Here is a 14,149-nt window from a genome sequence, read left to right as displayed (position 1 = left end):
GAAGCACCTTCTCCAGATGTACCTTCACAGTCAGAATCTGCCTGCATATTCCATGATTTGCATAATGTGAAAATTAAATCTGGTTTTCTTTGAAGGGTAAACTAAGGAAATAAGTTACACGTGCAGTCCTCTCCCCCCTACAACTGACCAAGCCCAACCCTTTAGCATATAACACTTTTTGATCCCCCTCTTGATTGCTTTCCTATGTATATCAGTTCCATTGATGGTGTAACCCAGGTGTTGAGGTGTAGGTGCTGTGTAGGTTCTTCTGGTCATTCAGAAGAAGCCTGGATGTGCGGGCCATGTGTATTCACACCCCCCATAGCTTCTCACAGCCTCTGGGGGGTGTTCTCCTTCTGTCCCGTAGGTGTTGTATAAGGAAGTTACTGCCAAGGGCACCCCCGTGGTGTTCACTCCAGAGATGGAAAGAGTCAAGCGCATCCAGGGACACATTAGCTCGGTATATGACTGTAGTGTGTCTGTACACATAACCTGTCTAACTCCCTCTTCTGGTGGTTTTATTAGAGCTGTATTAACGATTAAAATCTTCCCGCTGTATTTAATACATCCCGCTGTGACGTGAAGTGTACATCATCACTAACTCCGTGTACCCCCTCTTTGTTCTTCCCTTCCCGGGTGATACTTCCCCTCGTTTCTTCCCTTTGAAGCAATTGTGTTTCCAACTGCCAGCTGGATTAATTAGTGTCATTATTAATAGCATTCGTTATTGGTGGCAAATAATGTAAAATAAAGACATATTTTTTTAAATAACTTAAGTGTCTGACAAAGAATACTATGGTACTGTATTTCATCATAAATGTTGGAATTTGCCTTTGCAAAAGGTGGGTTATATACAAGAAACATATCCACCAATCCTCATTGAGTACATATGTATGCTTCTAATATTATATCGTGTAGCCTGTGTAATCATAATTTTTCAACAACATTCTTAAATTAACTTCTTGGAATGTACAACACATTGGTCTATAGCCCGTTTTTATTTACAATAAATGAGTAGTTTAGTGGTACAAATGTCACACAAAAACACAAAAACGACTGCAAGGAATTTATCCATGTTGACCCATGATAGCATGGTGTGATGAGCAATGAGAATCTGCACTAAATGTTCTGGTGGAAATGTCTTCTTGGCACATCTGTCTGAATCGTGTTGCAATGTGTCAGTAGTCCTGGTCCTATTTTTGTACGATTTTATATTCGTCCTGGTCCACCAGCTTGCACTACACTCATGGGATCCAAAAGAGGCCGAGCAACCTCCACAATAGCGAAAGAGCAAAAAAAAATGAGAATGTGTTTGTTCTCAAATCCGTCTCCAAGTTTTTGCTTCATATTTTTCCTGGATTGTGAATGCTCCTTTAAATTCACTCGGGATAGCTGTGAAACAGCACCCCTCCGTCTCAGTACATCTTGCTGCCTGTCCAGAGAGAGCACCATGTTCCTGTTGTTGTAGTGGAAGCCAGTAACATTTGGCATCCCTTGATTTAAAAAAGCATACAAAAAGCAATCAATCAGAGCTAACTAAAGCAGTGTGAATCTCAACTGAATGGTCAATATGCCTCAAAAGCATATCAAGGGAAGCCAAGTTCAACTTGGCTTTTCACCAATCAAATTCATCTTTAATAAAAAATGTCAATGTGGCGGCAACAGTTTTGTTTGTGCAGTTTCCACGGTCCAGACAATAGGTTCCTGCTTCCCTGGCAAGCATAACTGGATGACGTTTTATTGGCCCTAAAAATATCTTTGTGTGATGGGATTTAGAAATTGAATAATCTGACAGTGGAAGTAGCTAGCTAGCTACATTGTCAACATTTACGTTGTATTTTATTATCGTACTGCAAGTCATGTAAAATTGTTATGTGAAGGATCTTCTTTTATCTTGCATTCTTTTTTATTTTTGCCTACTGTAATTAAAGTTAAAGTTAAGTTAAAGTTTTTGTTCGGCCTATGTGCAGGTTTTTCTTAATTTGCCTAGCTGTACTAAGTATCATAGAGAAATTGTTATGAGCTGGGGTTTCTTCATGTTTCAACACTACTGGAGGCCTACTCTGGTCGTAACGATATGGAACAATGGGTGTACCAATATCTAAATTACAATTCATTGTCATTCTTGATGGTGTGAGTGTGTGTGTTTGTGTGTGTGTGTGTGTGTGTGTGTGTGCTCACTGTCGCGTATTGTTCGTAGCTGGCCTGGCTTCCCCGACCGTTTTGTCCATGCAAAGCTTTCGTCCTTTAGCCCGCCTGGATGTGTGGACCTTGTGTGTACGCCCCCCCCCCCCCCCAGTTTCTCACAGCCTTTGGGGGGTGTTCTCCTTCTGTCCCGTAGGTGTTTTATAAGGACGTTACTGCCAAGGGCACCCCCGTGGTGTTCACTCCAGAGATGGAAAGAGTCAAGCGCATCCAGAGGCACATTAGCTCGGTATATGACTGTAGTGTGTCTGTACACATAACCTGTCTAACTCCCTCTTCTGGTGGTTTATTACGGCTATATTAATCCGCTGTATTTAATACCACGGGCTGTGATGTGAAGTGTATATCGTCACTAACTCTGTCCCTGTTACCCCTTCCGTTGGAGTAATTAGTGGCATTATTCATTTTAGAGATGTTATTAGTTGTAAATGATGTAAAGTGGAACAATGTTTTTGCTAATTGCATGTGTCTAGAAGATTATACTATGGTTCATCATCGCAAATGTTGAATTCATGTTTACGAAAGGTGAGTCACTGTACATACAATAAAATTATTATTATTTGCAGGTGCTCAAATATTAATGTCAAAAACACAAAAGCTATTGTAAGGAATATTTAATGATTGCTGTTGGCCCATGGTAGCATGGTGTGAAGGGGAATGTGCGCTAAACGTTCTGGTGGAAATGTCTTCTTGACATATCTGTGTCTGAATCATGTTGTAGTGTCAGTATTCCTCTTCCAATTTTGTGTTTTGCACAATTGTATATTTGTACTGTCCTGGCATTTAGCACTACACTCCACAGTATTGCCACCCTTTTCCATCCTGTGCCCTTTGCTTCACCTCATGGAAGCACCTTCTCCAGATGTACCTCCATAGTCAGTATCTGCCTACATATCTCATGAATCCCAACATATAAACATAAAATCTGGTTTTCTTTTGAGTGTAATGATGTCTTTATGTGACTAAAAATATGAACCATCAGTGGAATCCTAACTGCAGTCCTCAATTCCCTATGATTGACCAAACCCGACCTAATAGTGTTAAAAAACCTTTTTCCATTGTGTTTTTTGATCCACCTCTTGAATGGTTTCCTATCATTCATGGTCTAACACAGGTGCTGAGGTGTAGGTGCTGTGGCAGGGTGCAGTGCTTTGGAAACGCTCAAACATCCTGGTTAAGAAGCCGGGATGTCCGAAGCGTCTCTGTGTGGGTGTGGCCTGCCCCCGCATATTTACTCACAACCTCTGGGGGGCGTTCTCCTTCTGTTTTTTAGGTGCTGTACAAGGACGCATCCGCCAAGGGCACGCCAATGGTGTACACTCCGGAGATGGAAAGGGTGAAGCGCACCCAGGAGAACATTAGCTCGGTATGCAACTGAATGTGTCTGTATACATACCCTGTAGCCTCTCTAACACCCGCTTCTGGTGGTTTATAGAGCTGCTTTAATGATTTAAATCTTCTGCTGTATGGGGTGCAGCCTGTAGCGTAGTGGTTAAGGTACATGACTTGGACCTACAAGGTCGTTGATTCGATCCCCGGTGTAGCTACAATAAGATCCGCTGAGCCGTTGGGCCTTTGAGCAAGGCCCTTAACCCTTAATTGCTCCAGGGGAGGATTGTGTCCTGCTTAGTCTAATCAACTGTATGTTGCTCTGGATCAGAGCGTCTGCCAAATGCCATTAATGTAATGTTCCCTGTGTGCTTTCCTTCCTGAAACATCCCCCAAATGAATTCCTCTGAGGCACTAATACAGTCCATTCTCTGCTGAGGCTTATATCTGTGCTGCACCACCATTTTAGCTCTTCGTCTCCATGTAGTTCATCTTGGCAATTTCCACAAAGCCAGGTCTCCTCCCTCACCATACATATTCTGCCCCCTACCCTCCCCCCACAGGTGCTGTATTCAGACAGCTTCCGTAAGCAAGTCCAGGGGAAGGCTGCCTTCGTTCTGGACACGCCCGAGTTGAGGCGTGTCAGGGAGACCCAGCGCATAATCTCTGGAGTAAGCCATGAATCTCTACTGTATACTTTACTGTCAAATATAAGGGGGGGTCTACTGAGGAGGGACAGGGGAGGATGGTAGTCTATGATTTGTGTTCATGAAGCGTAATGAGTTCTATGGGCTATATGGGAACACAAAGTATAGTGAACACTTATTTGCCATACGTTATTTTCAGAGGCAGATGGGTTATGATTTTTTGTTGACATATTGGTTGAATAAGGCCTACATTTGCCTTTAAGATTGAATGACATACATAAATTATTTCCTTTACTAAAGCAACTTAACTCCTGGTTCCGGTTCTCTCTGGCAGGTGAAGTACCACCAGGAGTTTGAGAAGAGCAAAGGCAGCTTCACCCCAGTGGTGTCTGATCTGGTGATGGAGCGTGTGAAGAAGAACACGCAGGACTTCAGCGACATCAACTACCGCGGCATCCAGAGGCGTGTGGTGGAGATGGAGAGGAGGAGGGCAATTGAGCACGACCACGAAACCACCACAGGTCAGCTCCTCCGCACACCCTGACCGCAGTACGACATGGCTGATGCCATATTGGCAGTGCGTCCACATGGCCAGACTGATATTATCCGAACAGTTCACCCGCATGCCTTGACACCAGTATGCCTGGTGGTGGTGGGCTGATATTTGGGCTGAGTTCAGTAACTTTCCCCCTACCTGAAGTAGAGCTCTGTAAGTCCCCTTCCTGTAGTATAGCAGTGACTGTTCCCATACCTGAAGTAGAGATCTGTCACTCCTTCCTTCTTCCTGTAGCAGAAATCACAAACTTCTCTCCCTTCCTATAGCAGAGCTTATTAACCCCTACCATGTCCTGTATTAGACTACAATAACCCCCCACTTCCTGTAGCAGAGCTTATTAACCCCTACCCTGTCCTGTATTAGACTACAATAACCCCCCACTTCCTGTAGCAGAGCTTATTAACCCCTACCGTGTCCTGTATTAGACTACAATAACCCCCCACTTCCTGTAGCAGGGATAAGCAGCTACTCTTCTCCTTCCTCACAGACCTGCGTGTGTGGCGCACTAACCCTGGCTCTGTCTTTGACTACGACCCTGCCGAGGACAACATCCAGTCCAGGAGTCTGCACATGATGTCAGGTAGGAGCACAGCTCCCATCGGCCCCCTGAGGGACTGTGGTGTGGGCCCTACAGCTGTAGGCATGTGTGAAGGTGCTGATTGGGTGACCGCGTGGCGGTGTGATGGTGTTGATTGGGTGACTGCGTGTCTGTGTGATGGTGTTGATTGGGTGACTGCGTGTCTGTGCGGCGGTGTTGATTGGGTGACTGCGGGTCTGTGCGGCGGTGTTGATTGGGTGATTGCATGGCCATGTGATGGTGTTGATTGGGTGACCGCGTGGCGGTGCGACGGTGCTGATTGGGTGACTGCGTGTCTGTGCGATGGTGCTGATTGGGTGACTGCGTGTCTGTGCGATGGTGCTGATTGGGTGACTGTGGCGGTGTGACGGTGCTGATTGGGTGACTGTGTCCTACAGTCCAGGTCCACCGCCGCAGCAAGGAGCACTCCCGCTCCACCAGCGCCATGAGTGCCGGGGACGAGCGGTCCGAGCCTTCTGAGGGTCTGGAGCACCGCCTGTCCCTGTACAGCGAGGGCTTTGGCGCCTCCTCCACAGGTAAGCCATCCCTGAATGAGCAGTAACACTCACTCCAACATCAGCAATGAGCAGTAACACTCGCTCCAACATGAGCAGTAACGCTCACTCCCAACAAGGAGCTATGAGGAGAACAAGGAGAAGCCAATGTAGGGAGGTAAGAAACCAAGAACAGACCTCTGGAGAAACAAAAACTTAACCTATTAGAATACTGTCGTGCCAAAAAAGAAACCGTTAAATTAGAAACCCTAATTTCATTATAAAACCTGAAAACAGATGAGGACAGGCAAACAGAATTATGCAAAGTTTGGTTATAAAGCAGAGGCTCTCTGTGCTCAGAGAAATAATGGTTTGTGTTCCCCCTCCCCCCCCAGGCTACACCCAAACCAAGACCGTGGAGCTGCAGCAACGCTCCTCCTCTGTGGCCACCCAGCAGACCGCCGTGTCCTCCGTGCCCTCCCAGCCTTCTACCACCGGGGTCAGCCACGTCCCCTGCAGTCTCCCGTGTCTCGCACACAGTCTCTCACCGACTCTAACTCCTACTGTCACTCCTGCACAGTCTCTCACCTACTCTAACTCCTGCAGTCTCACACAGTATCCTACTCTAACTCCTGCACAGTCTCACACAGTATCCTACTCTAACTCCTGCAGTCTCACACAGTATCCTACTCTAACTCCTGCACAGTCTCACACAGTATCCTACTCTAACTCCTGCACAGTCTCACACAGTATCCTACTCTAACTCCTGCACAGTCTCACACAGTATCCTACTCTAACTCCTACACAGTCTCACACAGTATCCTACTCTAACTCCTGCACAGTCTCACACAGTATCCTACTCTAACTCCTACACAGTCTCACACAGTATCCTACTGTCATTCCTGCACAGTCTCTTACAGTATCCTACCATCTCTCCTGCAGTCTCCTGCATTCTCTTACATGTCTTACAGCCTTCTACCCACTCTTCTGCAGTCTCCTGCAGCCCCTGAAAACCACAGTCTCATGCATAGCGCCTTACTCAGAGATGAATGAAGGCGCCTATAAAGTGCACTTCAGACTTCTGTCAACAGAACAATGGTGAACAGATTACTTTTTTTTAAGTCTAATTCTGAATGACAACAGGCAATATCTTTTAAACATCAAGTTGTTCATGGATGGAGCAGCTTGACAGGTCATGTAATAGAGGTGCTTGGTGTGTTCAAGACCTGGTAAAACTCAGGGCTACACACCCTCTAGTGTCTAGGCCAGGGGTATCTAATCTCATTTTTAAAGGGTTTATGTGGGTGTAGGATGTTGTTTTAGCCCACTACTATGAGACCTGATTCAACTAATTATCAAATCATGGTTCAATCAAAACTTTCATGGAAAACTGCACCCAAGTCGGCCCTTTTCAGATAAGACATCCCTGATCTAGACTGTAGGAAAAAAGACAATGTGCAATATGGCCTATTATCTATAAGACATTCCTATTGTTTGAGCAATACTTGAAACTAGGCTTCAGTACTATTTCAGAACTATTTTTTGTGGGAAACATAGATTCAACTGAATAAGTATGGAGCCTACATGACCTTTTGCTAATGAACGCATTTCCAAAAATATGCAGCAATAAAAATACTTACAAGTATTTGTGAGAGAACGCCTCTTCATCTTTGAGGTGTTACTTTCTCAAAAGACAGGGTAAACGGTTTGACTCTTTCACATCCAGTAATGGAGAGCAGATTGTGGAGACTCAAACAGCCAGCCTGTGGAACACAACCCTCAGCTCACAAACTGCTGCGAGTGAGATTTACACCCTGAGCCCTGGAAAAGGGACCACAATGGCCCACACTCATTGCACGGGTGATGTAATGTCAAACCAGGGTCAAAGGTCACACTGGGGGAATCCACTCGCTTTGACGAAAGTGACATTCTCCTTTTTCTCAGAAAAAAAATTCCACTGATCAGCTGCAGATTTATTGCCAAACATGGAAAGACAGGAGGAGGAACAAGGGGTCTAAACAGCACAAGAGAAGCTAGCTTTGCTTTTTTAGATACCATCTCACCTTACTTCAGGCCTATTTACTGTGGTTTTAAGAATGAACAGTTTAATAAGAACAGGCAATTCGTCCCATATTAGTTACTCTTGTGATTTGGTTTAAGAACTCCACAACCCCCGACTCCATGACAAATCCCAACAGGGTTATACCCTTGTATGCTGGAGGGTTTCCAAGTTTCAAATAAATTTATCATCCAAAAACAAATAGCAGGAACCCAGTGGCCAGCTCTCTCATCAAAAGGAAAAGGCTTCTCCACCTCTCCCTCCTTGGTCTCTCGTCTCTTTCACTCACTCAACCCTTTCTCCGTTCTTATCCCATGCCTCTTTCCAGTTGTCCATCTCTCTCTCCAACCCCATCTGTGTCTTTTCCTCTTCCCGTCTCTTTGTGTCGTAACATCTGTTAACTTCCTCCCTCGCAGAAAACCGTCCGCGCCATGTATGACTACATGGGCGCGGATAACGACGAGGTGTGCTTCAAGGACGGCGACGTCATTGTCAACGTCCAGTCCATCGACGAGGGCTGGATGTATGGCACCGTGCAACGAACCGGCAAGACGGGCATGCTGCCAGCCAATTACGTGGAGGCCATCTAAACGGAAGTCCTGCCCCCCACCCCAACCCTCCCGCTCACCCCCCAGAGTGGGTATGGCACACATCCATGAAGTGAAAAGCTTGCCACTTACACACCATCTTGGGTAGTTAGTGAAGATGGATTCATTTAATGTGTTTCATGCTGCATTGTGATGTCACAGGATAGTATAGGGTTGTGGTACAGATGATGGGACACGAATGAATAACCATATATTTGGTTAATCATTGGTGTCCCATCAGCATCACAGGGGGAAGAAACACATCTCCACAGTCTGTTGTAGAATACATATATCCAAACCAAGGAAGGCAGAGAGAAAGTGAGAAAGAGCCTGTAATTTTGTATATGAAACCATGTGCAAGCACCATGTTCAATATTGGTGTAATGAAAATGAATTTTAGTCTTTGAACGCTTACACATACAAAAAGGGATGGTCTCAGTTGCTGCACACAAACTTTTCTATGCTTTCTTCTTGAAAGGACACACGTAGAAACATTATCAAACATTATCTCTGAAACAAAAATGAAACGTAAGAAAACTGAAAAGGGAAGAGAAGACAAAGCTGGCAGATCTTGAAGTCAAACCAGGGCTGAAGAGTTAAGAGGAGCCTCCTCCCTCCATTGCTGAAGGCTGGCCACTAGTGCATGTGTGTTTGGGCCTGGGGGATTGAAGGGAGCCATGTAACCAGAAGCAGTAGCTAATAAAGCACACAGTTTCCGCAGCACTCTATCTCCCTTGTCTGGTCTATCACTGCTGACTCAATATTGCACTACACTTGAGTTCATGTATGCCCAGGTGGGTGATTCCATTCCTGGAGGTTGAAAGTGTGTCAGCGTCTCCCCTAGGTTTTGTATTAGGATGGGCTTCAGGTGCAGACCCTATGCAGCGACTTTTTCCTTTCCCCTGTGTCTACTTTCAAGCGTGAATATTTTAAAATAGTGCTCTTTTGAACCCGGGCTCTGTTGAATATGGGCTATTTAGAAGTGCACACTTCAAAGAAAAGACAACTGGGATAGCACAAAGGTCTTATGCCCATAAACAATTCTGAAAATAAATAATATCAAATGTTTCTCAAAAATCATTAATCAAGTTCCTACAATCACTGGAGGTTAATGATAAATACCTAAATTAATTATTTAAAAAATAAGATACTATAACAAGCCAGGAGGCCATATTTTGAGGTCCAACTGGTCCTTTCTGGGACCTCAATAAAATGGTCAACCATACATCTCCTAGCACAGCCTGTCTGTGGTAATGTCCTGTCTGCAGATGCAGCAGCCAATGCCTACAGTAAAAATTCAGTTAACATCTGGGTAAACTGAAAGTCAGTTACACTTCATTGGCTACAGATTGTCCAAGAAGTTGCTAAAATATTAACGCTGGAATGTGGCTACCTAATTAAATACAACATTTTGTCCATGTAATGTTGTTCAAGGCAACTGAAATCCATGTGCTGTCAACAACACAGACTATGAGTAGACTACTTACCCTGGCTGATTTTATAAAGCCATGGCTGATGCAAAATGGGCCATCCAGCTAAGCAGAGTTCCACGCAAACTCACGGGGGAAGCTGGAACTACTCGCATCAACAAATACCATCATCATATCTTCCTTGGCAAAGCCAGTGCCAAAACACTCTTCAACAGCAAGTTCCCCATTGCTTAACGTATTCTTTTTAAAGAAGCCATGCTTTTTTTAGCCATGCTACCTTACTTTCGTGAGCTCTGTGATTTAAGCTCCCATGTGGGGCAACGTCAAACCGGGGTTAGACTACAAGACTACGATTTAATGAGCACAATCATATCTTGATATGACATTTATATAAGCACCAGCTACAGTTGCAGAATTTAATAGAGATGTTATAGAACTAAAACTATGTTTAGTTGGAATACCCCTGTGCACCCCTGTTGGTGCACCCCTGTGTTCAACAAACCAGTAGGCCTATAGCTAGCCAGCCGTTTCACTTCCAGTGTAGTTGTAAAGCACCAAATAAGTGACAAATCGGTGAAATTGATCCCGAATATAGATTAAGTATGGCCAAAAATATCATACGTAAATTATATTTCTTTCCTCAACCTTATTTTGAAAATATTATGCACTCATCAGCTTTCCTACCAATGCAGCAGCTCTTTAAGCGGGCCACCAATGCGATGGCAGCCTTTGCTGTGCATGCAGATATATGTTTCTGCCAATTGGATAAATAAATAATTACTGTAATTTAATGAACCAGAAGCTGGCACGAAATCCAGAAAGACATAAACTGCCTTGTCACCCCTGATGTAGTACACTCCAGCACCAGTAAGGAACAGGGGCGGCCTGTAGCGTAGTGGTTAAGGTAAATGATTGGGACACACAAGGTCAGTGGTTCTAATCCTGGTGTAGCCACGATAAGATCTGCACAGCCGTTGGGCCCTTGAGCAAGGCCCTTAACCCTGCATTGCTCCAGGGGAGGATTGTCTCCTGCTTAGTCTAATCAACTGTACGTCGCTCTGGATAAGAGCGTCTGCCAAATGCCAATAATGTAATGTATTGTAATGGAACAGGGAAAATTCCTGTCCAAACAATGATTGTTAAAGGTGCCACGTTGTGGAAAATGACCATTCCCACATTGGATTATAAATGAGTTGAAGGTGCTATAGAAAAATGCTCAAATAAATCCACACAATCTGTATGAAGAAAATATGCATGTAAACGAGCCACTTGGACTTCTGTGAAGTTATGACATCATACCGATATGCTGATTTGCTTCAGCACAGCCCACCTTGTAGCCAGAACAAATCCAAGCACTTGGCCCATATGCCATTCAGCTCATTGGAGCTAGCCAGCCACTCATGAGAGTCGCTGGAGAACAGGATGTAAAACAGGACAGAGATTGTTTTGTTGTCTTATGGATATCAGGACCTAAAACAAAATGCTGGAAAGGTGTACAACATGGGACCTTTAAGCAATTAAGAGCTGGAGGTTGAACAGAAACAAACTGATCCTGCAGCTCAAATGTTAATTTGCAGGATGTCATGTAGTTAATTTGAATCTCCCAATGGTTCCAGTGACATTTATGAGAGAGCCTCAGATTTACATCTGTTTTTGTACCTCCCATGGTTTGGCTGAATGAAGCATAGTGCTCCAGGGAACAAGGACAGCCAGCTGGCACTAACCTGATGCACAGTCTTTTATTCTCTGTTTGCTGGTGACTTCTCTTTAGGTGAGGTTTAAGCCCAGTTCCATTAATGCCCAATGTGTATACAATTAAAAAGCCTCAGATATTCAAGGAAAAGTCATAATAATGGAGAAATTCAGCTACAGTGATTTGAATGCTCATTTAAATACAATATATGTACCATGACAATTCCATATACGTATACGTATATAATCATGACAGAATAATGACCAAGGGGGAGCTTGGCACAACCCTCCAGGATACAGTTGAGGCCAAAAGTTTACATACACCTAGGCGAAAGACTACTCACAACTTCACACAACAAAGGAACTGCAGAAGGAGTTCAGGTACCAAAGTAAGTACTGTACATTCATCATTCCTTCACCACCGTGGTCTGAAAGGCTGTCCAGCAAGGAAGAAGCCCCCACTCCAAGACTGGCGTAAATAATCCAGAATTAATTTTGGAGATGATCACCAGGACAAAGATTTAGCCTTTTGGTGGTGTGCTCTCTGGTCGGATGAAACTAAAATTATCAGTGCAATGTAGTGAGGAAGAAGGGTGAGGCTTTTAATCCGAGGAACACCATCCCAACTGTGAAGCGCAGGGGTGGCAGCATCATGCTATGGGGGTGTTTTGCTGGAAAAGGGACTGGTGCACTTCATAAAATAGATGGCTTCATGAGGAAGGAGAATGATCTAGAAATTCTGAAGCAACACCTCAAAGTTAAACCTAGGTCGCAACTTCCGGCAGGACAATGATCCTAGGCATACCTTCAAAGTTGTAACAAAACGGCTGAACAACAACAAAGTAAAAGTACTGGAGTGGCCATCACAAAGCCCTGACCTGAATCCCATAAAAAATGTGTGGACTGAACTGAAAAAGCATGTCCAAACAAGGAGGCCCCCAGACCTGACTGACTAACACCAGTTTTGTCAGGGGGAATGGGCAAGAATTCCAGCAAAGAAGAAGCTTGCGAAAGGGTACAGTCACAACAAATTCTATCCCCCTTACAAAACTTATCCCCTCTGGGGTCACGTTTCCAGTTTCGTTACGTTCCCCTCATGCGTAAGTTAGGGTCATGAGTTAGCGTGAAGTCGACAGCATGGTTGCCAAGCTTTATCTGTTGGTTGTTATGATGCAATCTATAAGATACATTCCCCTGATACATACGGCAGCGTCAACTGGCTAGCGTGTCTTTTTGTGAACGGTATACCCTTAGTCATTACTCTGTCAATAAGCATTTATTTAGTCCGGTGTATTTCCGTACAGTTTAAAATAGCGATAGAGATAGCTAGTGCTCATTTCTACTAATAGTCCGTTTCACTAACTAGCTAGCTAACATCAGTACCGCTAGCTAGTTAGTGAAACGGACAGCAAACCATTCGGCAATAAATATATGTAGAGAAGTAGATAAGCATTACATAGGTATATATATTTAAGTTAGCTCCCTAGCTAGCAAAATAAGAAATATCTTGCTAGCGAGACAGCCAGAAGGATAGCTCGCTCGCTAACTAGAACAACAAGCCATAGCTGTTTTTTATTCCTAGCTAGCTAGGGATCTTTCTATCTAGCTAGCTAGATGTAGCCTATATCGTGGTTCAATGTATATAAATGATCGAGATATTACATATGAAGCACTACATATTCACAAAAGCGTCACTAGCTTGCCGATGCAGAGCCTATTACACACAGCAGTAAACAAATATGATTGACGTCATTGCAGAGACGGAACCGGAAACGTGATCCCAGAGGGGATAAGTTTTACAAGGGGGATAGAATTTGTTAAGCGTTTGACTCAAGTTAAGAAATTAAGAGGCAAATGTCACAAAATACTAACAACGTGTATGTAAACTTTTGACTCACTGAAAATCTGATATAGTAAATAAAAGCTGAAATAAAGTCCCTTAACTATTTTTACATAACGCAGGAAATGTATGGCATCTACTTTAAGTCAATTAGGGTAACATGACGTGTGGAGGTTGAAAGGTTGAAAGTCTTTAGCCTAGGTGTATGCAAACGTTTAGCCTCAACTGCATAGTCACCCTATCACACTCCTCCAACACACTCACAGAATACTGTCTCTCTCTCAGCGGTGTACCACCTCACAGTACACAAGCACATGCATACAGAACACTCCCTCACACTTGCGTTCAGCACAGTACACTCTCACACCCGTACAATGCCCGCAGTGTTACACACTCACAGACACATCAGGGGGTCGGTTTTTACATGTCATTACTTTCAGACCCCCAACCCGCACCCAGAATGAAACAGAGTGCACCTCGAGAGAGAACATGATGTATCATCAACACCCCCCGCAAATTGTTTCTTGATTGTGGTGGGAAAACATTTCTGGCCTCAGATAAACACACTAATGAAAGTAAGCTGTGTGAGCACTGACAAAGCTCTGCCCAGATTTGGTAATGGATCTCAAATGTCACACTCGAAGCACTCTTGTCGCTAAAGCAATGGCATCTTAAGAATTATTAGTCAATGCAATTACTTGAGACTCAATGGTTTTACTCTCTTAATTATCGC

General features: G+C 44.1%; 1 protein-coding gene across 1 annotated transcript in view; it reads left to right on the top strand.

Moving 5' to 3' along the window:
- LOC133116644 (nebulin-like) overlaps positions 1–9,182 on the top strand; it is a 79,398-nt gene extending 70,216 nt beyond the window's left edge. Inside the window, exons 125-133 of the mRNA XM_061226461.1 lie at positions 368–460; positions 2,342–2,434; positions 3,479–3,571; positions 4,098–4,205; positions 4,516–4,702; positions 5,225–5,317; positions 5,713–5,850; positions 6,204–6,307; positions 8,284–9,182. Coding sequence (XP_061082445.1) covers positions 368–460; positions 2,342–2,434; positions 3,479–3,571; positions 4,098–4,205; positions 4,516–4,702; positions 5,225–5,317; positions 5,713–5,850; positions 6,204–6,307; positions 8,284–8,457 — 1,083 coding nt within the window. The 3' untranslated portion in view covers positions 8,458–9,182. The remainder of the gene's footprint in view (positions 1–367; positions 461–2,341; positions 2,435–3,478; positions 3,572–4,097; positions 4,206–4,515; positions 4,703–5,224; positions 5,318–5,712; positions 5,851–6,203; positions 6,308–8,283) is intronic.
- Positions 9,183–14,149: the final 4,967 nt, after the last annotated feature.

The sequence above is a fragment of the Conger conger genome, chromosome 17 (genome assembly GCF_963514075.1).
Source record: "Conger conger chromosome 17, fConCon1.1, whole genome shotgun sequence".
NCBI classification, from domain to species: domain Eukaryota; kingdom Metazoa; phylum Chordata; class Actinopteri; order Anguilliformes; family Congridae; genus Conger; species Conger conger.
The sequence above is the reverse complement of the archived record's forward strand: the minus strand, read 5'-3'. Positions and strand labels throughout refer to the sequence as shown.